The sequence below is a fragment of the Alligator mississippiensis genome, chromosome 5, assembly GCF_030867095.1.
Source record: "Alligator mississippiensis isolate rAllMis1 chromosome 5, rAllMis1, whole genome shotgun sequence".
NCBI lineage: Eukaryota > Metazoa > Chordata > Crocodylia > Alligatoridae > Alligator > Alligator mississippiensis.
In genome coordinates, this window is record NC_081828.1 from 218075954 (window position 1) to 218101465 (window position 25512).

Genomic DNA, 25512 nt, shown 5'->3' on the forward strand with positions numbered 1-25512 from the left:
AATGTCCAGCTGGAAAATTCTTTCCAAATGTAGGTTAAAAAGCTCTTTCCACATCGGTCAGCGCACACAGATTGAGCTTTGTTCTGCTAGAACTGTTTTAAGCTGGGTCGAAGCCATATTAGAACCGTTTAAAGCTACAGGCCGTATGCAAGGCTGAATTATTATGAATCGGCAGGGCAGCGGCCGGACTCGGGGCCTTCTGTGCTAGGAGCTTTACAAACACAGATTGAAAGACCAGGTCGCTGCCAAAGAGCTGATGATCCATGTCAGGAGGTCACATCTAGTGCAACCCCTGCTCCAAGCAGGACCAGCCCCAACTACATCATCCCAGCCGAGGCTTTGCCTACCCGGGTCTTCAAAACCTCCAAGGATGGAGACTTCACCATGCCCTTTCTCTTCCATTTTGCTACCTGTCTTTGAGAGATCTTCTTGGACTAGCTGCAGCTCATTTAGATGGGAGGAAAGGAGGAAAAAAGCAAAAAGCAAACGCTGGGGGGGAAGGGGATGGTCTGGGGGGAGAATTTATGTACCCTAGAGCAACTGTGCAGGCCCAGATGACCTACTGGATTACCTCAAACTGACGGACCCTCGGCTAGAGGCAGTTCGACAGAATCAAAAGAGTAAATGCAATAGCACCATTTATTGGTCCATAAAAGTCAAGATAACACACAAGCTTTTATGCCAAGTACACCCCACTGTCGGCAGCTTATGCAGAAGCAAAGAGAATTCACACAAGGTCGCCTTGATCTGTTGACAGTGATTTGCATTATTAATATAGCATCCCCTTTATGTAAAAAAAAATAAATCATACAACGATTATACCCTGAAAGGTCTTCTCTGCTGTCTCGCCTACTTTCTACAGCAGCCCGAAGGAGAAGGGCGGTAAACAGGAACGTACGTACAGTCACTGGATTGAGACTGAAGGAGAACTGTGGCCTCAATGACTGACAGCGATCACTAGGAGTGATATTTTTCTAGCCCAGCTGCCAATGACTGGCCATATCCTGAGAGGATTTCAAGTACTCAAAAGCTCTCAGGACTCAGGCCAATTTTCTCCTGAAACAAGGCCTGCTCCCCCAGCATACAGTGTCATCTTTTTAAAAAAAAAGAGATTTTTTTTTGCCCTGAATTACTTGACAATGGCTTCTTTAAGCCCCAAGAAGCACAGAGCACACTCCTCCCAGCCCCTGGTGCTTCCTGGCAGCCAGCTGTGATAAGTATTAGCAAGTGCCCCCAGGTTTCAGCTTGTCTGCTCACAAGCTACTGGTCAGCTGCAGGAGGTCCCAACCCCGTGGAAAGCCCATCGGAGACTTCCTTTCGGGACTTTGGCTCCTTGTGTGCCGAGTCGAAAGCCAGACAACGCAAGAAACCAAACCAAAAGAAGTGCCACCCGACGTGCGCCCCCGAGGAAACCCGCACTGGGCTGAGCAGGTCAGAGTCGCTTCATACAAGTGTTTTGGGCGTGTGCTGAGCTTCCTGGCTTGCAGCATGCCAGCATACTCATTCAAAGCCAACCAAAAGCTCACTGGCTTCAGCGGGAGCCAGGTCTGCACTTAGTGCACGGCCTCAAATGAAACCCCAGCCCTGGCCCTGCTGCATCTCCCCTGGGGACAGACAGCAGGGCCTTTGCAGAGCCCTTTGGCTTCAAAAGGGCTTGACAAAGCCACAGCCGTCGGCTCGCACTTGCGACTAGAGCCTGGACTTAGTGCAGCGCAGCCAGCTGGGCGAGTGCCCACGCGGGGTGGAAACAAGTGCTGTATGTGAGCACGCGCGCATGCTTTTTTCACCCTTACTCCAAGACTTCAGCAGAGGTAAACAGAATGCACCAGTTTTATGCTTTTTACCAGTGAAGGGAAAGCACGGGACCCTGAAGGGAATCTATGTACATGCAGCCCCACAGGCAAGCAGGAGGTCTCCACATCCTTGGAGGGGGGTTAGCGATAGGGACACACGGCAGCAGCATTGCTAGCTGGAGAAAATGTTAAAAACAAACTCTATTGCCATTATTTTTACATCATTCTGGTGTTTTCCCCTCCCCTATCCCAAAATCCCATTTCTGTATCCAGTCGTTAGAGCTTATGAGACTGATGAACTGGAACCAACTCCTCTTTTCTGGGAGACGAAACAGAACGATGCCTCTGTTGCCTGAAAACCACTTTCTAATAAATGTTTGGTTTATAAATAAAGTGGCCTGGCACTTCACGCTGCCATCCATCCTGGCAGTGTTAGGCATGCCTACAGCACTTGATAAGCTTACAGAAAGCACAGTTAGTAGTATCAGCTCAGCTCTGGGTTGCCTCTAGTTGTCTGTTTTTCCAAAGCCACTCAGTTCTCAGAGCTGGGCGTGCAGTGCTCAGGTTTGCTCAGTTGTGGCCCTTGGGTCACATCTGACTTTTTTTTGTTTTTTTTTGCTTTCAGTAAAAGTCCAGGGATTCGGGGAAAGTTCTGACTGCTCAAACAAAACACTAAAAAAAAAATGCAGGAAGTTGTTTTTTTTTAACAAGTGGAGTGGATGGTGTGTACTGCAGACCAACAGAAGCAGTGAGATAAGTGATGACTGGGAAGGTCTTCCAGGAGGAGCAAGATACGCACAAAATAAAAAGCCATCTTCTTCATCGAGGTGAGCTCGCTGGGTGGGGAGAGGCCCCGAGAGCAGACCACGTCTCTGCTCTACTTCTTTCTGCACCGGACGAGTCCTGTCCCCCCTAGTCAAAAGCTCAAGGGTTGTTTTTGCGTGGCAGGGAAGTCTGACCTACTTACTACCATGCTGTACTGGCGTGATAACCGTTCGGCTGTGCTGGAGCCAACGCGCCTACTGATGGCCCCCCACGCCCCTCTCTCCACTCAAGCTACCAGGCGTTCTCCAGTTTAACGTCCAGGAGCCCGGCCTCGATGTCCTGCAGCAGGGTGTGGGAGGTGTCAGCCTGGCCCTGCTCCGCACTATGAGTCCTCAGATGGTCCTTGAGCGACTGCTTGTAGCGGAAGCTCTTCTCGCACTCGGCGCACTGATACGGCCTTTCCCCCGTGTGGATGCGCTGGTGCTTGAGGAGGTGGTGCTTGCGGATGAAGCTCTTGCCGCAGGCGGCGCACTGGAAGGGGCGCTCCCCCGTGTGCAGGCGCTGGTGGTTGAGGAGGTGCTCCTTGCGCAGAAAGCCTTTCCCGCAGTCCGGGCACTTGTAAGGCCTCTCCCCGGTGTGGATCATCTGGTGGCGGAGCAGCCCCGAGTGGCCGTTGAAGTGCACGCCGCACTCGGAGCACTGGTAGGGCCGGTCCCTGGTGTGGTTTCGCTGGTGGAGCAGCAGGCTGAGCTTGAGGCTGAAGCTCTTCCCGCACTCTGGACACGGGTAGGGCGACTCGCTTGCATGGGCCCGGGTGTGGGACGCGAGCTGGGATGGGTGGGGGAAGGTCTTCCCACACTGCGGGCACGTGCATGGCCTCTCCCCGCTAATGATGCGGGCATGACTGCCCATGTCGGCCGATGGAGCGAACGGCTTCTCACCCTCCGGGCAGGGGGCAGGCGCAGTGCCCGCGTGGGCGCTCTGGTGGGACAGGAAGGCGTCCTCGCGGGAGAAGGATCTTCCGCACTCGCTGCACAGATACGGCGTCTCGTCTGCGTGGCTCCCCGGCTGGGCGGCAGCGCTCGAGAACTGCCCGAACTCGGCTTCGCCTTGTGTGCACTCCCCCAGGCGACCGGCGGCCGGGGTCTGGCTTGAAAGGGGCTGCGGGCTCGAGCTGGGTTGATTCTCATGGCCGGCTTCTGGGAACACGTGTGCCTCCAGTCTCCCTGGTAAGGGCAGGGTGGGTTCCTGGTGCATAGGACCTTTCTCCTGAGGAGGCTTCTCATGTTTGATCAAAATCCCATCGTCGGCTAAAAGGGTGGCGGGGAGAGGAGAATTTTGGCATTAGTCACAGCATGTCTCTGATACCAGCCCTATCCAAAAACCCCTTAACGTTTAAATACTCATTTCTATCTGGCTGAATAATAGAAGGTACAGCAGTAACACACAGATGAATGAGCCACTGCTGGTTCTTTTCTCACCAAAGCACCTTTAAAATAAAATTAACTGAGACTAGACTTTTGCAAGGATCTTGAGCCCAACAGGAGAGGAAAACCATCACACCACAGCCCAGCCCCTTGTGATTCACAGAATCACACACAATGAGGATGGAAGGGATCTCAGGAGGGCACATCTAGTCCACCCCCTGCTCCAAGCAGGACCAGCCCCAACTCCATCATCCCAGCCAAGGCTTTGTCTACCTGGGTCTTCAAAACCTCCAAGGATGGAGACTGCACCTCTCTGGATAACCTCTTCCAGTGCTTCACCACCCTCCTAGTGAGAGAGTTTTTCCTAATCTCCAACCTCAACTTGCCTTGCTGCAGCTTGAGCCCATTGCTCCTTGTCCTGCCATCCGCCCCCACTGAGACCAGTCCAGCTCCGTCCTCTTTGCAGCCCCCCTGCAGGGAGCTGAAGGCTGCTATTCAATCCCCCATCAGTCTTCCCTTCTGCAGACTCAATCAGCCCAGTTCTCTCAGCCTCTCCTCACCAGTCAAGTCCCCCAGCCCTTGAACCATTTTCACTGCCCTCCGCTGGTCTCTCTCCATTGTGTCCACATCCTTTCTGTAGTGGGGGGTCCAAAACTGGACACAGGACTCCAGATGCGGCCTCCCCAGTGCCAAATAAAGGGGAAGAATCACTGCCCTTGACCTACTAACAACGCTCCTACCAAGGCAGCCCAGGATGCTGTTAGCTTTCCTGGAAACAAGGGCACACTGCTGGCCCATCTCCACCTTACTGTCCTCTGTAACCCCCAGGTCCTTTTCTGCAGAGCTGCTGCTTCTCCACACAGTCCTGTGCCTCCTGGGCTTTCCAAGCTAACAAAGGAGCCAAAGACCAACTCCACTTCTAGGCAAATCTGTCACAAGAGATGGGCACTCTTTTTCCAGAAAAAAAAAATACTGGTATATGGTTTGGTGTTCTCCCCCTGTCCCAGGCTGGCCCTCAAACACTCTTCAAAGGGGCTCTCTTTCTTCTCCCAGTACACAAGTCCTGCGACTGCTCAGTCCCCACTATCTTGCTGTTGAAGTCCAGCCTCCGGCTTTTAGTGGTGAGCACCCTCCCTCCGGGATAACACTTCAACCCCCAAACATACGGAGAACTGGCAGGTGTTGCTCTGCCCAGGCCTCCTGGAAAGCACAGAGACCCCCTGTCTCAGGAAAGTAACCCTCAGGCAGTTCACTCTCTAGTCCTGCACTATCGCTCTCCTGTACTCACTGGTGGAAGTGCTTTTGTGAACGTCTGGTTCCTTTGAATGCCCTTGAGCCCGGACACTTAGCTCCTCCTCTCGTTTAATCCACGAGATAATCTCCGTGGTAGAAACAGAAGATTCTGTTGAGAGGAAAGAGGGCAGCATCAGCTTATCCAGTCCCCTGAATGTGTTACCGAGTATCTGAGAGGAGACATGGAACCAGATCACATACCTGGCTGCAGCAACCTGGCCCAGCTACACTGGTGTAAGTGAAGCACCTTACACAACAGTGGGGTGTGACTATTTCTTTGCTTGAGGACATGCATATTCTAATCGGATGCAGGTATGTTAACAGGGATCCAGCGGAAATGAAAAAAATGAGGGGAAGGACTCACTACTACTAAGAGTCAGGAGGAAGGAAGACTGGTGTATGATCTTGATCATAAAACTGCTCATAGACATGCCAGCTGGACCTAGGCAAGAAGGTTTCCAAACACAGGCTGCACTTATTGTTTAACAGATTGTATACATTACCCGTGCTGGGCTGTGTACAGCTGGCATCCGGTGGGACAGGTAGGAAGTCATGATGAGCAACACCTGCAAGGAGGGTAACGTCACCATCAGTTAGCACACGCCAGGCTCGTGTCTCATTTCCCAAGGTCTGTCTGTCTTCCCTGCTCATAACGCCGCACTTTGTGCTCTCTGCACTTGTTACTCACCTGCACTAGGTCCTGTGGGGACTTCTCTCACCTCCAAGTCCTGCTGCTCCCTGATGTGGGGCTCTTCCCCTGGTTCAACCCGTGATAAAATATCAGGCTTGGAGATTGTGTGGTCTGTTGGGGGAGAAAGGCATTGAAGCTGAAGTAACTAAGTACCGTGATTTACAGTGCCCGTTTCAAATCAAAAGCCTTGGCAAGTGACAGGTCATTGGCATAGATGCAAATGAGGATGGGGCAGAGCAGCATATGGTCCTGGCAGGAGGTGGGGGGCTCTCTTCACCTAACCCCAACGTGGCAGACGGTTGAGCTGTCCCCCTGTCACACCCAAGCATGCCCTCTGCTGCTGTGGGCTCATTAAAACTTGGGATTTCTGTTCCTCAGGAAATTTGGGAATTAAAAAAAAAAACCCCCAACTAAAGCAGCTCTGCTGTGTGGAGATAAAAAGTAGAAAGGGCAGGATTTGCAGCACGTGGGATTTCCTAATTCAATCACAAATCACTGGATGTCTCTGTTTGCAAAATGTCTACATGAAATAGTGCTTGGGGGCCGAAAATCCCAGCCACGGCTCACAAGTCTTCTGGGCTCTCAGACCCTGTGAGCCCCGGGCTTGCGTCAGGGCTCTCAGGACCTTCAGGTTCCTTGTTGCACAGCCCAGAGTTGGCAATCTCGGGATGCTGCAAACCCCGGAGTTGCCAGCCGGCTGGAAGAAATGCAGCCTGGTTTCCATAAGGATGCTACTGGTCGTTATTGAAACTGATGCTTCCATGAAGCATTTTGGTTTCGTTGAGAAAATCCTGACTAACCCTGCTGCTGATACCACACCTAACTCAGAGCCTTGCTGGAGAAAAAGTAAGCCCATGTGTCTCAAAGAAGTGACAAGTCTCTACTTGAATGTGTAGGGCACTTCTCCACTCCAGAGTGGCACCTTGATGGAAAAAAAAGCAGCACTCTGTATGTCAAGAATACCCCAAGGTTAGCAACGTTCAAGGTGCCCGACTGATCTTAATGAATCAACACAGACACGGAAAGGCTCATCAAAGAACCAGTCCCGAAACCTGCTGTGCTCAGGCTTCCTTGGCTCTGCCACCATGACCTTACTATACTCTTTACCATATAAAGGGAAATTTAAGCAATAACGGGAAACAGGGTCTCTGTCACTGGAAAGTTTCTGGAGGAATGACCTAACAATTGCTTTCTCTCTCTCGGGTTTGCTTTCGTCAACAGTGCCACCGTCTATCTCCCTCTCCCCCTGAGATCAGCGGGTCCGCGGTTCTGGGAGAACCTTCTTCACAGTCATAGACTAGCGGGGCTTGAAGGGACCTTGAGGGACCCCGCTTCTCTGATGAGCCCGTCAGTGTCTGTGTCGACTCTTTTAGATCAGCCAGGTGCATTGGACGTTGCTAACCTTAGCATATTCTTGATGCAGAGCTTGCAAGGCTGGAAGGGTCACCTAGTCCAACCCCGCACACACCAGTAGGCTGTGCAGTCCCTGAGCACCCCAGGCAGACACCTGCCCCGCCTCTGCTCAAAAGCCTCCATGGAGGGAGACTCCACGGCTTCCCCAGGCAGCTCGAGCCACTGTCTTACGGCTCCTGCAGTTGGGAAGCGTTTCCCTGAGATTTAATCTAAATCTGCTTTGCTGCCATTTAGATCCAGTGCTTTGTGTCCTGCCCTCTGCAGTGAGGCAGAGCAGTTGTCTTCCCTTTTCTTTATGGCAGCCTTTCAAGTATTTGAAAAGTGCTGTCACGTCTCCCTCAAACTCCTTTTCTCCAGACTAAACATGCCCGGCTCCCTCCACCTTTCCCTGTACGGCTGCATTCCAACCCCTTCATCATCTTTGTCAGTCGCCTCTCCAGTTCCTCCACATCCATCTTGAACAGCGGAGCCCAGAACCGCACACACTGCTCCAGCTGAGGCCTAGCCGGTGCTGAGTAGGCTGGCACTATCACCTCCCGTGTCTTACAAGCTGTACTTCTGTTAACGCAGCCCACAGCTCCACTTTCCTTTTTGGAAGAACATCACATTTCGGACTGAGACTGAGTCTCCAGTCCACCATAACCCACAGATCCTTCTCAGCAGTGCGACTGCCAAGCCAGTTGTTCTCCCTTCTGCACGTGTGCATTTGGTTTTTCTTCCCAAATATGGCACTTTACACTTATCTTGGCTAGCGTTCACTCTGCTGTCTGCAATACAGTTCTCTAAGATATCAAGATCCTTTTGAACCCTGATCCTCTCCTCCAAAACGTCTGCAACCCTGTCCCGGTTCTGCGTCATTGGAGGCTTTCTATTTCTGCATCCGAGTCATTAATAAACGTGTTAAATGGCACCAGGTGCCTTTGGAAGCTGCTGGAGATCTCGACATTGTGACACTGTCCATTTATAGTGATTCTCTGGTGGCGTGTGTTCAGCCAGTTACACAGACGCCAAACAGCAATTCTCTCAATGCCACATTTCTCCAACGCACTTGCGAGAATGTCAGCTGGGGGCAACACACACACGTCCACACATACATGTGTGTGTATATTTACACGCACATGCATGTATACATGTGCATATATATCCATATATATGCGTGTGTAAATATGTATATTTACACATGCATTTATATGTATGTGTGTGTGTGTATATATGTACATATTTACACACACGTGTGTATATATATATATATATATATTTACAAATACACACGGGCTTCTACTATAACACAAACAGAAGTCTTGAGACAGCTTTTAACACAGAAGGTGCTGCAACCCCGTCGCTCCATGGGACAGTGAGATGATTGTATCGATGTAAGCTCAGGCCCCATCCAAACATCTCACTACTAGGAACCAGGGGACGGAGGGCTCGGGAGCACCCACTTGTATCCTGTGGTAGAGCTGCTCTAGCCGAGCCTTTGGGAGAGAAAGCAGAGGGGGTTGATAACACCCACGAGCCAGAGGAAATGCCAGGACTGGCCACTACAAAGCCCAGTCTAAGAAGTGAAAGCTGTTCTTTACCTACTGAGATCGAGGGCTCATAGCTGCCCTTCAGCGCGTTCTTGTACAGCTCTTTCTGCCAGTCTTCTAAGTTCTCCCACTTCTCCCGGGGAAACTGGACCGAGGCTTCATCAAACGCCACCGGGACCTGAAACCAGAAGCGTCACACACTCCTGCTGCGACTGCTTCCTGACACCCGCTACCTTTACCCCGCATCTTACAACAACGAATGGGCCAGAACTTGCAGAGCTGAGCTCTGGATGACTGCCTGTCGGCTCCTATTAAGCGAGACGGCAGGTCTCAGCCCCCTGCCTCCACGCCAGAGTAACACCTATCATCCTGAGCCTCTCACCACGAATCTGTGAGGAGAACAAGGATAAAACTGGTCTGGAAAATGTACTACGTGGTCCTCCTTCAAGGAGGGATTTCGGGACCAGGTACAGGATGCAGGACACTGGTCACCTGAGTTTGGAGACTGAATGAATCATTTCTCCATGCAAAAACCTTATTTTGCAGAAGCTGCGAAGAGGATTTCAAAGCAAGGTGCGTTAGAGCAAAGTCCTTGATTTGAGATAGCAGCAGCGCGTGGGGTTTGGCCTTAAGAGTCCAAGAGGACTTTTATGCATCTGTGGTTTAAGGCCTCTGCTTACGAGCGCTGGTGGCTAGACAGCCACGACCCGTCTGCTCCTAGACTTGCCCAGAGGTGGGTAAGTGCAGAGCGCCCACACCTGAGCCAGCACAGCTGGCAATCAATTCACTCCAGACCAGCTGTGAAACAATGGTGACACAGTGGGACCTCAACCCCCTCCGATTCAGGGCCCGCCACATTCACACTCGGTCAGAGCTGAGATACTGGCACCTTTGGGTCCTCTCCCTTGCCGGCCGAGGGGACTCTCACGACCCAGAAGTTCCTGCTCCGCAGCAGGCTCTCCATGCTCTCCAGCCTCCTCTGCAGCTGCCCGTACTCCTGGATCAGGGTGCCCAGCACGGCCCACTTGCCCTCCAGCTGGTTGCCGAACTCCACCATGGTCTTCTCGCAATCCACCACCCTCTTCTCCGTCACGCCCGAGCGCCGCTCCAGGTTCAGCAGCCGCGCGGCGTGCGCCTCCACCTTGCGCTCCACCGCCTGCACCGCCGCCACCACGGTCCACAGGGAGATGGCGGCCGTCTGCAGCTGGGCATCCTTCACGAAGCTCACCTCGGGCATGCCGGGCGCTTGCAGCTCGGCCTCCCACTCCGAGGCCTGTCGGCAAAGGGAAAGGGAGCTGGGATCGGGGCCCCGGGCCGAGGCTGCTGGATGGAGGCCCCAGCCCCGGGGGCTGACGCAACTTGAGCAGGGACAGCCCCACACTTGGGGGCTGAGACTACTCGAGCGAGGAGGCCCCCAGAGCTGGCCGGGGCTGATGCTACTTGGGCAGGGAGGGGAGGATGAGGCTCCTGGAGCTGGGACCAGACCCCGGTCGGTGCTGGGGGGCTGCTATTCTCCGAGTGGGGAGGCCGGGGGAGGCCCTACCGGAGCGGGGCGGCCGGGACGAGGGCCCCGGAGCCGGGCAGGGGCTGGCACTGCTGGAGGGGCGAGGCTGGGAGGAGGCTCGCAGCCCGGGGGCTGGTCCTGTCCCGGCAGGGCGGCGGGGAGGAGGCCCCCGGAGTCGGAGGCTCCCCCAGCCCGGGGCTGGTCCTACCCGAGCGGGGAGCCGGGTCTCGGCCCCAGCCCCGGGGCTGCTCCTCGCGGGGCAGAGGCGGGTCGAGGCCCGGCCCGGCCCGGCCTTACCTGCGCGGGCGTCCACTCGGCCATGGCTGCCTGCACCGGGCGGGACCGCGCCGCCGCCTCCGCCGTGTCCGGCCGCAGCGCCACCTGCCGGCCCCCGCCGCCCGCGCACCCCCCGGGGCCGCGTCTACACTAGGGCAGGCGGGGCGGGGCGGCCTGGCCGAGCAGGGCAGCTCGCACACCAGCCGGTGTCGGGGCTGGAAGGCAGCTCGCAGGCCTCGGCGTGCAGCCGCCGCCCGGGCAGGAAGGCGGCCGGGCTCGGGTGGGGGCTGTCCCGTGTCCTCTGGAAACCCCCCGTGCGCGGAGGTGATTCCTCGGCTGCGAAGGAGGTTTTCCTGGAAGGAAGCCGAAAGTTTGTATCCGTTCCGGAGTGAGTTGTATCCGTTCATGGATACAAACTCAGCTTGTATCCACCGTCCTGCGCTGCCCCGAGGTGCTCGCCGCCGCGCGCTGCCCTGAGGCCGCCGGCGCTGGCCGGGCCCTCGCACCTCCGCCCTTCAGGCGGCACCGGGCCGCAGGGTCCCGCCGGACCGGACAGGTGGCCGAGGTGGCGGAGGAGAGGAGGACGGAGTTCACCGCAGACTCGTGCAAGGTGCTGCGTGTGGGGAGAAGGGACCAGCAACGCGCCTATGGGCTGGGGACTCCCTGCTTGTCAACGCCGCGCAGAGGGGGCTTGGAGTCGTTGCTGACTCCAGGATGGGCACGAGCCGCCGATGCGAGGAAGGGGTCAGGAAGGGCAGCCGCACCTTGTCGTGCATCCACAGGTGCATCTCGAGCAGGGCCAAGGAGGTGATCCTCCCCCTCTACGCGGCACTGGTCAGGCCGCAGCTGGAGTACTGCGTCCAGTTCTGGGCGCCGCACGTCAGGAGGGATGTGGACAGCATGGAGAGGGTCCAGAGGAGGTCACCCGCATGATCGGGGCAGCAGGACAGGCCCTACGAGGAGAGGCGACAGGACCTGAACCTGGTCAGCCTCCACAAGAGAAGGCTGAGGGGGACCTGGTGGCCACCTATAAACTCACCAGGGGAGACCAGCAGAAATTGGGGGAGGCTCTGTTCCCCCAGGCACCACCCAGGATAACAAGGAATAATGGCCACAAGTTGTTAGAGAGCAGGTTCAGGCTGGACATCAGGAGACATTACGGTGAGGGCTGCCAGGCTCTGGACTGGGCTCTCGAGGAAGGTGGTGCTCTCCCCTCCCTTGGGGGTCTTCAAGAGGAGGTTGGATAGAGATCTGGCTGGGTGCTATGATCCCAGCACCCGTTCCTGCCTGGGGTGGGGGGTCAGACTTGATGATCTGTTCAGGTCCCTTCTTGCCCTAGAAACTATGAAACTTTGAGGCCCAGGACCCTCAGCCTCTCCTCTAAGGCTTGCCGTGCAGGTGCCTGATCATACAGGTGGCTTTTTTCTGGATTCTCTCAAGTTTTTCCATGTCCTTATTAACGTGCAGCACCCAGAACTGGATGCTGTCGTCCAGCTGTGGTCTCACCAGTGCTGAGTACAGCAGGAGTATCACTTCCTTAGGTTTACAGGAGATGCATGGGTTGATGCAGGCCAGCGTGGTGTTTGCCCTGCTGACCACTGCATCGCACTGATGGCTCATGTTCATGCAATGGTCAGTCATTACCCCTAGGTCCCTTTCGGCCATGGTGCAAGTCAAGCTGTCACCACCAAGCCTGTATGCATGTTGAGGGCTGTTTGTCCCCAGATGGATTACCTTGCACTTGGAAGTGTTAAACTTCATCTGGTTTCAGTCCTCCCAGCTCTCTAGTCTGTCCAGGTCCACCTGTATCAGCAACCAATCTTCTGGTGTGGCCACACTGCCCCATAACTTGGTGTCATCTGCGAACTTGGCCAGCGAGCTTTTCACTCCCCCATCCAAATCATTGATAAAGATGTTGAAAAGCACGAGTCCAAGCACGGACCCTGGGGGACACCACTGCCCACTTCGCACCAGGACAACACGGATCCGTTCATGGGGACTCTCTGGGTCCTACCCTGGAGCCAGTTTCCCACCCATTGAACCATCGAGCAGCTGAGCCCACAATCTTCCAGGTTTCCCACAAGGATATCATGGGACACTAGATCAAAAGCCTTTTGGAAGTCGAGGTTTATAACATCTACCTCGTCTCCCTTGTCCAGGTGGCGAGAGACCTGGTCGTAGAAGGAGATGAGGTTGGTAAGACAAAAGCCGTGCTGGCTGCTGTTCAGGATCTTACCTTCCGCCAGCATATCACACATAGATTCCTTAATGAGCTTTTCCAGGATTTTCCCTGGGATGGAGGTTAGGTTGACTGGCCTATAGTTGCCCGCGTCCTCCCTCTCCCTCTTCTTGAAGATGGGAACAATGTTGGCCCTCTTCCAGTCATCAGGGATTTCCCCTGTGCACCACAATTTCTGAAAGAGCTTTGCCAGGGGTCCTGCAACGGCCTCAGCCAGCTCCATCGGCACTCTTGAATGAAGTCCATCTGGTCCCGCTGGCTTATAAATGTCTAGCTTTTCTAATTGGTGTTACACCCACAGTGTCCAGGAGGCTGCCATGCGGTCTAGGTCTTGGGGGCACTGGGGTCCTGTCCCAATCCAGGTCTTGAGGACACGGGTTGTGTCCTGGTCCCAGTCTGGGGGGCACTGGGGTGTGGGTCCAAGCAGTGGGTGTGGGAACAAGACAGGTCAGAAGCCAGGGAGGTGACGGGGAACCTGAGCTTGGGGGACAAGGGAAGAGAAAACAGGGATGGGAGTGAGGGTGACGGGGCTCAAACAAGTGCTACAAGGGGGGCACTGGGCAGTGCCCGCTGGCCCGAGCTGAGCCAGGAAGCTGGAGGGTCGGGCAGAGCACAGAGTCAGAGGCCAAGCCCGGAGACCAAGCAGAGCACAGGATGCAGGTATATGCTGAGGTAGGTAGCCTCAGGGAGCATGGAGTCGGAGGGCAATCGGGTCAAGGAGCCCAGAGACCAAGTGGTGAGCAAGGAGAGGCATGGACCACTTCTGAATCGGCTCTTCCTAGACCTTCATGGCTGGAGGCTGCACGTGGGAGAGGAATGGGAAAAAGCCCTAGTCCGACCCAGCTCACTCTCCCTGTCAGCGTCAGCTCTCTGCCACTGCGCAATGCACAAAACAGGCCAGATGGACCTATGGGGAACAGCAGTCCTGATGTTTTTACCCTAAATTAAAAACCGACTGCCCAGGAAAGGCAGCAGTCATGGTGTCCATTGAGCTCATTAGCAGGTGTCTGATTCCTTCTAAACTCTTCATCCCACACGTGTTAGCAACTCCCTCTCCTTTTTTAAAGGTTTGATATTGCATCGATCACAATCATTTCTTCTGCTGTCCTGCTGTCTACTAGTCCTGGGGATGTGTTTCTAGGAGGCATTTCTCCTATTTCACAGCCCTGCCGGCTGTTTTTAACCCTAGCATCAAACCTTAACTCGGGTGTGGAAATGTTTCCTCAGGTGAGCATTTGCTCCGGTGTGGAAACAACTGCCAGTGAAGCACAGGACGTGCTGTCAAGATGCTTGAGAAGGCTAGGTTGTGGTTGGTGACTCTGAGAAAGAGTCTACTACAGGCCTAATGAAACAGCATCTTTTCATTCGTTTTTGCCTAGTTTGTTGTGTTTTTTGTACCAAATGTGTGAGACAGCACATTAATGCTATATGCGTTCCAGTAAAGTTGTATTTGTTTTTGCTTTCATCTTAGAATTAGTAGAATTAGTCTACTGCGCATTAGTGTTACCTAAAAGATGTACTCTGGTGCTACTGCACAGTAGTGCCAATTACTGCACATTAAGTTAGTGCCTGTTATAACAGGCGCTAAACTTAATGCGCTGTAACTATGCTGCATTAATGCACATATAGATGCACCCAGTATGGTGTGAAGTGTTCGGTGCAGGCTGTTCCTGTAGCTCAGAGGTGGCTGATCTGTAGCTTGCAGCCTGTGTGTGTGACACATGGCAGATTGGGGATGGGCTAGGCAGCACAATGGCAGATACAGCAGGGAGCAGTAAGTATCAGATGGGGCAGGAGCACAGGCCAGGGAACAGCAAGCAGAGCAGCAGATCTGGCAGGGAGCATAATGCTGGAAGCAGAAAGTGGAGCAGCAGTTTGGTCAGGGAGCACAGGGCAAGGAGCAGAAAACTGAGCAGCAGATCAGGTAAAGAAAAGAGATTAGAGCGGCACTCGGAGAGGGTGCCAAAATGTTGGTCTCCGCGGGTGCTGTTAATCAGTATTGTTCGCAGTGAGTTGGGGGCAAAGTGCATGGCCTTTTTTCAGTCCTCAGCCAGCCCCTTTATACGGAGTATACCAAAGACATGATATTTTCCGAAGTGTCCTGAAGGCATGATAAATACTTTGTATAACATTTCTCCCTTTCTGCTCCCAAAATTGTCTTCACTGCCTGTTAATTTATTTCTGGCACATCTAGCTGTGTGGCCAGCTGAGCTCAGGGGATGAGGTAACGGGACCTTTACCAAGCCTGAAGTAGATTCCTTGTTTTCTGTTACATTCTTGCTCGTCCTATGCTGATGCAGTTTATGTTGTCTTGTGTGTAAAACTATTGTAAGGAAAATATCAGCGAGACTTCAACAAGCAGATTTGCTAGTGATCCTTTTAAAAAGTCAGTACTGGGAAATATGAAGCAGCCTGGAGAATGCTAGCGGTTCTTGTCAAAATTGTGGGTGCAGGGGATTTGCAAGGACAGGACCCCCACTAGCTCCATGTCTTTTCTAGGTGATTTGCAAGGACAGGACCCCCACTAGCTCCATGTCTTTTCTTACCAATAGACTCTAGGATGGGATATGGGATCCCGGCACCCCGTGTCTTTGAAGCCTGCTACTGTCCGCGAAAGAACTTTCCTGAAAGAAACCCAGCTGCAAGCGGCAGAAATGTCTCTGTGCACCGTCGTGGCTGCGATTCAAGCCGTGGAGAGGAAGGTTGATTCTTATGCCAAACAGTTGCTGAGTCTGGAAGGGAGAACAGGAGTGGCCGAGAAGAAGATATCGGCGTGTGAGAAAATGGAGATGGAGTTTGGTAACCAGCTGGCTATGCTGGGAGCTCTGATCCAGGAGAATCATCTATTGTGAGGAGGCTGGAGAGCATGGAGAGCCTGCTGGAGAACAGGAACCTCTGGATCCTGCGGTTCCCCCGGGGTCAAGTCCCCAAGGTAAGGAGATCCCACCCCTGAGAAGGAGCTGGTCAGAGGCTGTGGGGCTTCTCAGAGGATGGGGAGGGAAGGGTGCAATAGGCAAAGAGACAGCAGGGCTTGGGCTGTCTCCTGTCTATCAGTTTGGTCCCCACGCGGTTTCTGCGACTGCATTTCAGACCACGTGTTGGGACTGACACTTCTTAGCCCTCTCTTCTACCTCCTTTTTTTTCTTTCCATTTCCTTTTCCTCTCACTGCATCGTCTTTTTTCTGTATCTCTTTCCTTGTGTCATTCAGTTCTTCTGTGGGCTGCAGGCAAGGACAGGATGGAGAAACGCTGGAGAACTCTGCTGGGGTCGGACTAAGACAAGGACTCATTTCAATAGCAGTTAAGCAGTAAATGCAAGTCCCTCCTTCTGCTGGCTGATTATCTGCTTTTAATCTAGCACAAAAGCAAGGTATGTCAGTGTTTGAACAGAAGACGCTGAGTGTGTGATGCTTGTGATTGCAGGTGCCTGTGACGTTTGATGATGTCTCTGTGTATTTCAATGAGCAAGAGTGGGAGAGGTTGGATGAATGGCAGAAAGAGCTGTACAAGAACGTGATGAAGGGGAATTTTGAGACCCTGATCTCTCTAAGTTAGGATCTTTTTTTATTATGATTTGTTCAGTTGATTATTATACTTGTAATTTCTGCATCTGAAGTGTATTTTCAAATCCCTTTAGCTTTTGGTGAATCAGTTTGTACACGTTTTCAAGTCTTTGTCATGTATCCTATCCACCCATCCTCTTAGCTAAAAAGACATTGAGATACAGATGGGCATTTTGGTCTTTCCATCGTTGTGCTTTGGATAAGGGCTCTGTTTGCTTATGCACTTAGAGTCCATCCCTCTTTCACCTATTATTGGTCTTGCATGGAGTAAAATACAACTGATTCAGGTGTTTTCTGGTAGTTACCCTTCACTAATTTTCTTTTCACACCTGTGACAGGTGTTTTTGGTTTCTGTATTGGTTCTGTTCATCGACTTGCAGGCTTCGTGGTCACTTGTTCATTGCAGTGTTGTCTCAAGAAATCATTTTAAATAGATTTCAAGAAATGGTTGTAAGCTCCCTAGAGCTATGGGGAATGAACTCCCTTCTGAGGCTGGAGCCCGGCTAGCCCCTGAAGTCTGAACTTGAAAACATACCGCCTGAGTTCTTCCGGCTTCAGTATCTTTTGTTGAAGTTGGCTAAAGAAGCTGCCGTTCTTTGCATCAGATCCTAAGAGTGCAATAGCAGTGCCACAAGGAAATAGGCACCCCTCCATTGCACACACATATGTGAGCATGCACATGTTGTATGTGCTAGATTGAAATGGGGAACTGACATGCAGCTGTCTGAAATCCTTCCCCAAGCATCCTTCTCACTGGGTTGCCTCTAGTAGTGTGAGTTGTCGTCCCTATGTCTAATCAAAGGGAGAAAACTAGTAAGTCCAGAGTAGGTGCATCAAAGATACCACCCATAGGCTGGCTCTGGGCTGCGGAGCCCATTTTCCAGCCTCCAGGTGCTGCCCCTTGGTCCACAGTCAACCCATATGCAGCATGTGGTGTCCGCCAGCCCAGCCCCACATGCAGGGCCTGGGACGCATGCAACCCCCCTTTCCCCAGCTGCTCCAGGAGTGCGCTGTGTGCAGCACGGGTCCCTGACCAGCTTGGAGGGTGCTGCGTGCAGCATGGGTCCAGGACTGGCTGGTGGGGAGGGGGCATAGGAGAGAAGAGGGGCGCAGCTTCATGGACCTGATATGGTTTGTAGAGCCAGCCATGTGCTATTAATCTGGCCCATGGATTGACCCCTTATGACATGCCCGGCCCACAAGAGCAGATGAATTTGGCATGCTAGGGGTTTGCTGCTAGTCTTTATCAGCTCCGCGACGGAGGAGCTAAAGGGAGACTGTCATTCTCCACGCTTCTTGCTCCAGACTAGGTGTGTCCTTGACAAGGACTCTGGCCTTTCTGCAGGATTACAAGCAGGGGAGTAGATTCATAGCCTGTGTCTAAATGGGGGCATTGAGTCCCTTCTCTGTTAAAGGTCCTGAAACATCAGCTCCTTATCCACCCTAAGTTCTGCTACTAGAAATGTTCTTATCGGTCTGTTTAGCTCTTTGTGTCATTATTGCCTCTGGCAGTAACCATCGTAATTTAATACAGTGTTTGTGCAGCACCCTAAGAACCTGCACAGGTGAGTACTATAGAAAGACAAAATATTTGTATTTACATTTATTTGTAACAATACCTGATACACGTTGGTAAACCCTGGATATCTGTTTCCATGCTCAGACTACTCGGTGTCCAAACCTGACATTTTGTCTCGGACGGAGCGAGGGGAAGAGCCGTGCATCAGAGATCAGCAGGATCTGAAGGAAAGGGAAATCCCTAGCTTCCCTGGTGTTGGTGAGTATGTCGAGGCGCATGAAGGGATTTGTCTTTAGACTAAGCTAATTCATACATTCACAGAGTCTTTGCTCCAATTGCTTATATCTTCAAGCCATGTTGGAGTCTCGCTCCTCTATCATGGTCCTTATTTATGTGAGAACGTTGTGTGGATTCAACTAAATTGGTTTCTGAACCAGTTTGAGTAAATCAGTACAGCTTTCTGAACAGTCATGGTCTTAGTGGGTCTTGCTTTGGATTATCAATGTAATGGGGGCTGCTCTGCTCTAGTTCTGTTTAAAAGTAGACTATCCTGAGTACTCTGAATCCATGGCAAGGTTCTTGAAATTGGGGTTGTAGTAGCATTTTCTCCTGCTCGGTCCTATATTGCTCTTGGATGTCTTGCCTTCAGGTCATGTTGTTTAACCACACTTTGTTGCTCCTGTGATGTGAGTGCATCTGTAGCTAGTAGGATCCTGATCTGAAAAGAATGTGTAATACAATCAGTGAAGCAGTTTCCTGCTACTGATAAGCTAGGTGGGGATATTTACTTACTCCCATTGTGTAGTTACACATCTACTCAAGTGTCCTAGGTACTTTATGGAGCATAAAAAAGCACTCTCCCAGCCCTTAGTAGTCTCAGTTTGGATGCAATGTTAGGCTACAGTGCATAACTGCACAAGAGGAAGGCAGGGAAGGGAGCGGGAGATGGTGATGATTATCCTGAACTCCTTTGTTGACTGTACAGCATCTCTGATAAAGATGAGCTTGCAGGAGAGACTCTGGTAATGTTCGTAGTGGTTGAGCTAAGAGAGGTAGTTGAATGAATCAAAGGAGGGTGGACTCCGTGGCTCTGTTCCTAGTAGACAAAACCTGCAAGGATGAAACTTCAACACTGGGCTTATTTAATATGGAGAACAGAAAACTGAGGGGGGATTGAATAGCAGCCTTCATCTCCCTGCAGAGGGGTTGCAAAGAGGATGGGGCTGGGCTGCTCTCAGTGGGGGCAGACAACAGAACAAGGAGCAATGGGCTCAAGTTGCAGCAAGGGAAGTTGAGGGTGGATATTAGGAAGAACTGTCTCACGAGGAGTGTGGTGAAGCACTGGAGTAGGTTACCCAGAGAGGTGGTGGGATCTCCATCCTTGGAGATGTTTAAGACCTGGGTAGACAAAGCCTTGGCTGGGATGATGTAGTTGGGGCTGGTCCTGCTTTAAGCAGGGGCCTGGACTAAGTGTGACCTCCTGGGGTTTCTCTAAAATGTTCAATAGATAGATAACAGAACTCCCTTCTCCCAAGAACAGATCTTCCCATTCCCGCTCCTACTGTGTTAGCCCAGCTTGAACAAGAGGAAGAGCCGTGCATTGGGGAACTGCAGGAGTTGGAAGAGAGAGCGATCCCTGCATGTCCCACTTCAGGTGAATGTCAATAATATGTCAGAACCAAGCAGAAATGGTGAGTGAAGTGTGTGTGCGTGCGTGTGCGCACATGCACACACATGTACACGTGCTGTGGTTGTCTAACTGAATCACTGAGCTCCACCAGTTCTGTCCCCTTGTCTCTAACCAGCCCTTGTCTTGTCTCCATGGCAGGTGTCAGTCACTTTGACTATGGGCCGTGTATCCCTCACCTCACTCCTTCCTTTTCTGAACTTCAGATGGACCCCAGAAGCAGAATTGTTTTCCTCCTCTTCCCTCCGGTGAAAGCACCGGGGGTATAGGTTTTTCACATGCTGGGGAGGAGACAGGACCCCAAGATCATCAGCTTAAAGGTAACTTATTGTTCTCACTGCGTTCTCTAGATGAGGTGTGATAGCTCTCCCTCATTCCCAGGCCGACACTGTGTCATAGTGTGGCATTACTTGGATTTATTGGTCTTAAGAACCTACAGTATACTGCATACGGTCTCCATCTCACAATGCTTGAATCTGGAGAATGGGATCAGCTGTTCAGAAAAATTTTCAAGCAGCAGATCTACAATTCATTTCTTTGCAAACTTGTTTTCTCCTGCTAACTAGACTTAACCAAGACTGCATATCTGCCTGTGCTTTCATCATCGGCACTTCCTTTCCAAAAGGTATTTGTAAATTGGGTAATACTGGGGACTGATTTTGATCATGTAGAAATGAGGAGGGTGGCTCTTTACTGATATGCACAGATGCTGGAGACCGGAGGAGGCAGCTGAGGATCTTGGCTCTGCAGTCACTGAGATTGGTTAAAGTCACCTTTATCTGAGGTTGAAATACTCCGATCACGGGCTGAACCCAGGTTGTTTGTTGGTATGCAGCTTTCCAGCCAGTATTGGTATTCTTTGGGGCAGTTCATGTAGCACCTGGTCAAAAGGGGCCCCGATCCCTGCTTGAAGTTTCTAAGCTTGACTGTAATGCAGGTAATCTGCTTTTTCAAAATCGAGCTTCCTGTCGTGTAGGAATATCTTGCTGTTGCAGGGTTTTAGTATAGCCCAGGCATATGAAAGCATCATTTGGACTCTTTTTCTGTTCTAGCACATAATGGGATTGAGATTAAAATGGAAGAGCTGTGTCCATGCCCTGTTTTTGGAAACCTGGAACTGCCCCAGATGTTGGCAAGGAGGGAGGAGGAGGACGTTCCTTGGAGCCCCGTTCTGGGGACGGGTTGTGGCAGTCGGGGCCAGCGGAGGAGCCAGGAGGGGACTGCATCAGGGCAGTTGTCCCTGCAGAATAGGGGCACCCCTGACATCCAGAGCAGCTTGGTTCCCCTGCCGAGTCACTCGGGGGAGAAACTGTTCCAGTGCGGAGAGTGTGGGAAGAGCTTCCCGCAGAAGTCCAGCCTGGTGACGCACCGCCTGACACACACGGGCGAGCGACCCTACGTGTGCGGCGACTGCGGCCAGCGCTTCAGCTGCAGGAAGTACTTTGTGCAGCACCAGCAAATCCACTTGGAGGAGAAGCCGTACAAGTGCCCGGTGTGCGAGAAGAGTTTCAAGCAGTTCTTCAACCTGACGGTGCACCAGTGCATGCACACAGGTGAGCGTCCCTGTGCATGCCCTGACTGCGGAAAGCACGTCAGCTGCAAGTTGTACTATGTGCTGCACTGGCGCCACCGCACCGGCAAGCGCCCCTACGTCTGCCCGCAGTGCGGCAAGTGCTTCATTCAGCAGTCTGAGCTCACCAGCCACTACCGCACCCACACCAGGGAGTGACCCTACGTGTGTGGGCAGTGTGGACAGAGCCTCACCCAGCAAGCAAAGCTCGCCACCCACCACTGCAGCCACACCAGCTGGCAGGCCCCAGCCAGGGTGCAGCTGCAGCCTGGAGCTTGGCTTCCTGCTCCTGGAGAGGAGTCACGCCAAGAGTAAGGCTGCTGGGTGCTGTGCAGGGTAAGCTTGGCCTGGTGAGGCATCAGATGAGTAGCAGAGGGGAGACACGCTGTAAATGCCAGTGGGTGTGACAGCTGCTGCTGTTGAAAGACACATCTACTCCATCACCAGTATATGCACACCAAGACACGACCCCTTCCAGTGTGGGGAGTGTGGAAGGAGCTTCTGCTACTCCAGTTGCTCCCTTATTCAGGGAAAGCACAGCATGGTGCAGTCACCCACAGTTTCCCAGAGCCTTTGGCAAAGGGTAGAGGCTGCCTGCTTGCCATGACACTGGAAAGCTAAAGGCGGCTCTGCTGTGACCGGACTGTAAATTGTGTCGGAGAGGGCAATGAGGCAAGGTGCCAGAAATGAGTGTGCAGCTGGCCGTCCTCGTCTGACAAAGCAGAAGGAGCCGAAACACCCAGCGTCTTGTACATCAGCAGCCTCATTTTTGAGCCCTGTGAGGAGGGACCAGAATAGGGAATGACCAACCTGCTGTTGTTTAATGGTGTTGGGTGCTGCTGAATGACTCTCGGTGCCTGCCCGAGGGCTGGCTGAACTTCAGGTGTGGGTCAAGCAATGCCATGCATTTGTAAATTGGTCCAGGCCCCTTGTAAAGCTTTCACTGTTACTGTTTTGTTCTCTCATGCCTGTGCTACAGTAATGAGAATATCTGCACAAATACGTTTGTCATTTTGGTTAAGGAAAAGGGAAATGGGTACTTTGTGGATTAAAACCCCTCCACCTTAAGAAGTTTAATTTCATGTCACTCCAGCTGCAATATTGGGGATTTAGGCTTGGCATCCAATTCATTTTTGCATGAGTGGAGGGCAGTTAATATAGAAGTGCACTGCATATATGACAAGATGATTGTCTCGAGCATCCAAAATAGGGCTGAGAACTTATTAGAGCAAAATAAATGTTGGCTTCATTAAGCATCTCCTTCTCTTCAACAAAGAGCAGGGATGTCTGCAATGGGTGCTGTCTAATCTGCCCTACGCTTTAGAGGAAGAATGAGGGGAAAGACAGGGTTGTTGGAGGTAAGGCAAAGGGCACAATGAACCTCTGAATGCCTCTGAGTGGTTCTTGCAGTCTGTTTGGTTTGATGCCAGTCTGATTTATCTCATGGGAAGTTTGCACAGATGGTGCAGGTTCCCCGATATACCTTTGAAGCTCAGCGGAGACTCCACTAATGGCTCTGGCACTTTTCAGTGTGAACCCGGGGGTTTCTGTGTTCTTTTCCATAAAAACATGTGAGGTTGCTTTTTACCATATGCCTCCTTGCAGAGAGAGGACACCTGGGAGCATCTTGTCTAGGGAAAGTTGAAAGACTTTTTTCTCTTGCTTCACAGAGTATTTCCTCTCCTGGTAAACCAGCGTTTTCTACGGCAGTTTTCATACTAAGAAGTTTGTGTTTCGTATGTACGTGCTGGCATATCGCATGCATTCCCACAGGTGACCGAGCTTAATCCTGCGATCGCTGGACGTACCTGAGGACACGGCTCGGACGCGTTCTGTGCGAGCACGTGTGAATCCCAGACCTGAAAGGGAGGTGCTGCATTGGGGTTAGTTTAGCAGGGTTTTTTTCCCTCGGGGATCTTGAGTCAAGTTAAATCCTTCTGGGCCCCAGACAGGGAGGGACACAGAGCTCTGACATGCACAAATGTTGGCCTTGCCCTGCTGTGCAAGTATTAGAAGAAATTCACCTTCTTGGTAGCGCTCCACCGAGTCTCCGAAGGCTGCATGTGTGTGATAGCGAAAGCCTTATTAGCGATGACTCGGCTGTATTAATTTATACTAAACTGCATACTATATGTATAGTACTAAACTGTGTACTATACTGTATTAATTTATACTAAACTGTGTACTATACTGTATAATAAACTGTGTACTAAACTGCATACTATACTGTACTAATTTGTACTAAACTGCATACTATACTGTACTAATTTATACTAAACTGCATACTATACTGTATAGTACTAAACTGTGTACTAAACTGCATACTATACTGTATTAATTTATACTAAACTGCATACTATACTGTATAGTACTAAACTGTGTACTATACTGTATTAATTTATACTAAACTGCATACTATACTGTACTAATTTATACTAAACTGCATACTATACTGTATAGTACTAAACTGTGTACTATACTGTATTAATTTATACTAAACTGTGTACTATACTGTATAATAAACTGTGTACTAAACTGTGTACTATACTGTATAATAAACTGTGTACTAAACTGCATACTATACTGTATTAATTTATACTAAACTGCATACTATACTGTATAGTACTAAACTGTGTACTATACTGTATTAATTTATACTAAACTGTGTACTATACTGTATAATAAACTGTGTACTAAACTGCATACTATACTGTATTAATTTATACTAAACTGCATACTATACTGTATAGTACTAAACTGTGTACTATACTGTATTTATACTAAACTGTGTACTATACTGTATAATAAACTGTGTACTAAACTGCATACTATACTGTATTAATTTATACTAAACTGCATACTATACTGTATTGTACTAAATTGTGTACTAAACTGCATACTATACTGTATTAATTTATACTAAACTGCATACTATACTGTACTAATTTATACTAAACTGCATACTATACTGTATAATACTAAACTGCGTACTATACTGTATACATACTATACTGTACTAATTTATACTAAACTGCGTACTATACTGTATAATACTAAACTGCGTACTATACTGTATACATACTATACTGTACTAATTTATACTAAACTGTGTACTATACTGTATAGTACTAAACTGTGTACTATACTGTATTAATTTATACTAAACTGCATACTATACTGTATAGTACTAAACTGCGTACTATACTGTATTAATTTATACTAAACTGCATACTATACTGTATAGTACTAAACTGTGTACTATACTGTATTAGTTTATACTAAACTGACGTCTGGATATATTATCCGAGGAGCACGTCATTTCTTGGTGCCTGTTGTTGCCTTCCTCACGCATATTCTTCTGGGCCTTTCGCACGTCTGCTGGACGGAGCTCAGGGACCGTTGAGTGCATTTAAATTGTTGTCTGTACTGGAGATGCTCTAGTGACAATATTATTATAATAAATGATAACAGCAAAATAACAAGCTCGCTTGAAATGAAATATTTAACACGACCGCGACCCCAAATTGATTTCCGTGTGCTCTGCATCCGTTTGAATACAAGCTTTGCACAAAACACTTGAAGCTTTCCTTCCCCTTGCGTAGTCGGACCACAGCGGCAGGGGCGGATGCGACGCGGGGAGCATCGAACCGCACACCGTAGGGTGGATGCCGGAGAATAGGGTCTCTCTTGATTGGGTTGAAAGAAACGTCTCAACCTTTGTGTTGAATTACCACGATTAGATCTATCATCTGTTCATGTACCCAGTCCCGTGGCTGGAAACCTGCCTCCACCCGCTCCTGCAGCAATGAGTTCCGCGAGTTAAAGTATTTGTGAAGTTTTAAACCGACCTCCCACCCCGGTCTCGATGCCCACATCCCTGCGATGTTGATTTTGGGGACAGCTAAAGAGAGAGCAGGGATGGCAGCAAGTGCAAAGCCGGTGCTGGGCAGGGGGCTGGAGGAAGGGGCACCGCTGAGCCTCACCAGGGCTTCAGGACTACATTCCCCAGCATGCCCCGCGCCTCCCGGGTTCCCGCGCTTCTCTCAACTCCATGCGATTGTCCAATCAGAGACAGGCCCTGCCTGCTACCGGCCAATGGGAGGGGACGTTTCAGAGCTACGCTCTTTCTTCCGGGGGGAGGCCGTTAGATGAGTGATTGATAGGGCGAGGGAGCCAATCCGAAAGCGGAGGCGGCCAAGAGGTTGGCCAATCAGAGGGGAGACGGAAGCACTTCAGAATACGA

At 51.1% G+C, this 25512-nt stretch overlaps 3 protein-coding genes across 5 annotated transcripts; 2 read left to right on the top strand and 1 right to left on the bottom strand.

Moving 5' to 3' along the window:
* Nucleotides 1-621: 621 nt before the first annotated feature.
* Nucleotides 622-10834, bottom strand: LOC102568747 (zinc finger protein 398). 3 transcript variants are annotated; one of them, XM_019492418.2, is made up of 7 exons: nt 10713-10834; nt 9801-10184; nt 8963-9089; nt 5967-6080; nt 5782-5844; nt 5274-5387; nt 622-3868 (listed from the first exon to the last, which is right to left on the bottom strand). In XM_019492418.2, exons 1-7 carry the CDS (start codon nt 10734-10736, stop codon nt 2850-2852), a joined length of 1845 nt encoding a protein of 614 aa, XP_019347963.2. In that variant the 5' UTR covers nt 10737-10834; the 3' UTR covers nt 622-2849. The 3 variants fall into 3 exon arrangements, with proteins under 3 accessions (XP_019347963.2, XP_014459952.1, XP_014459953.3); XM_014604466.3 differs by lacking the exon at nt 10713-10834 and adding an exon at nt 10455-10559; XM_014604467.3 differs by lacking the exon at nt 5274-5387 and having other exon boundaries at nt 10713-10810.
* Nucleotides 10810-19968, top strand: LOC106737779 (zinc finger protein 783). The gene is made up of 5 exons (XM_019492407.2): nt 10810-15862; nt 16354-16480; nt 18157-18270; nt 19553-19666; nt 19841-19968. The coding sequence occupies exons 1-5, from the start codon at nt 15797-15799 to the stop codon at nt 19966-19968; spliced, it is 549 nt and encodes a 182-aa protein (XP_019347952.2). The 5' UTR covers nt 10810-15796.
* On the top strand, nt 19909-23807 carry LOC109284329 (transcriptional repressor RHIT-like). The gene is made up of 2 exons (XM_019492409.2): nt 19909-20019; nt 20752-23807. Exon 2 carries the CDS (start codon nt 20775-20777, stop codon nt 21426-21428), a length of 654 nt encoding a protein of 217 aa, XP_019347954.1. The 5' UTR covers nt 19909-20019; nt 20752-20774; the 3' UTR covers nt 21429-23807.
* Nucleotides 23808-25512: the final 1705 nt, after the last annotated feature.

Bases quoted from the DNA above. Each gene is read 5' to 3' on its own strand.
- LOC109284329 (XM_019492409.2), top strand. From the start codon at position 20,775: ATGGAAGAGCTGTGTCCATGCCCTGTTTTTGGAAACCTGGAACTGCCC.
- LOC102568747 (XM_019492418.2), bottom strand. From the start codon at position 10,736: ATGGCCGAGTGGACGCCCGCGCAG. The intron at 9,090-9,800 runs GTGCCAGTATCT...TTCTGGTTTCAG, and splicing joins GCAAGGGAGAGGACCCAAAG to GTCCCGGTGGCGTTTGATGA. The intron at 3,869-5,273 runs GTGAGTACAGGA...CCACCCTTTTAG, and splicing joins TCACAAAAGCACTTCCACCA to CCGACGATGGGATTTTGATC.
- LOC106737779 (XM_019492407.2), top strand. From the start codon at position 15,797: ATGGAGAGCCTGCTGGAGAACAGGAACCTCTGGATCCTGCGGTTCCCC. The intron at 18,271-19,552 runs GTGAGTATGTCG...TCCCAAGAACAG, and splicing joins CCCTAGCTTCCCTGGTGTTG to ATCTTCCCATTCCCGCTCCT. The intron at 19,667-19,840 runs GTGAATGTCAAT...TCTCCATGGCAG, and splicing joins CCCTGCATGTCCCACTTCAG to GTGTCAGTCACTTTGACTAT.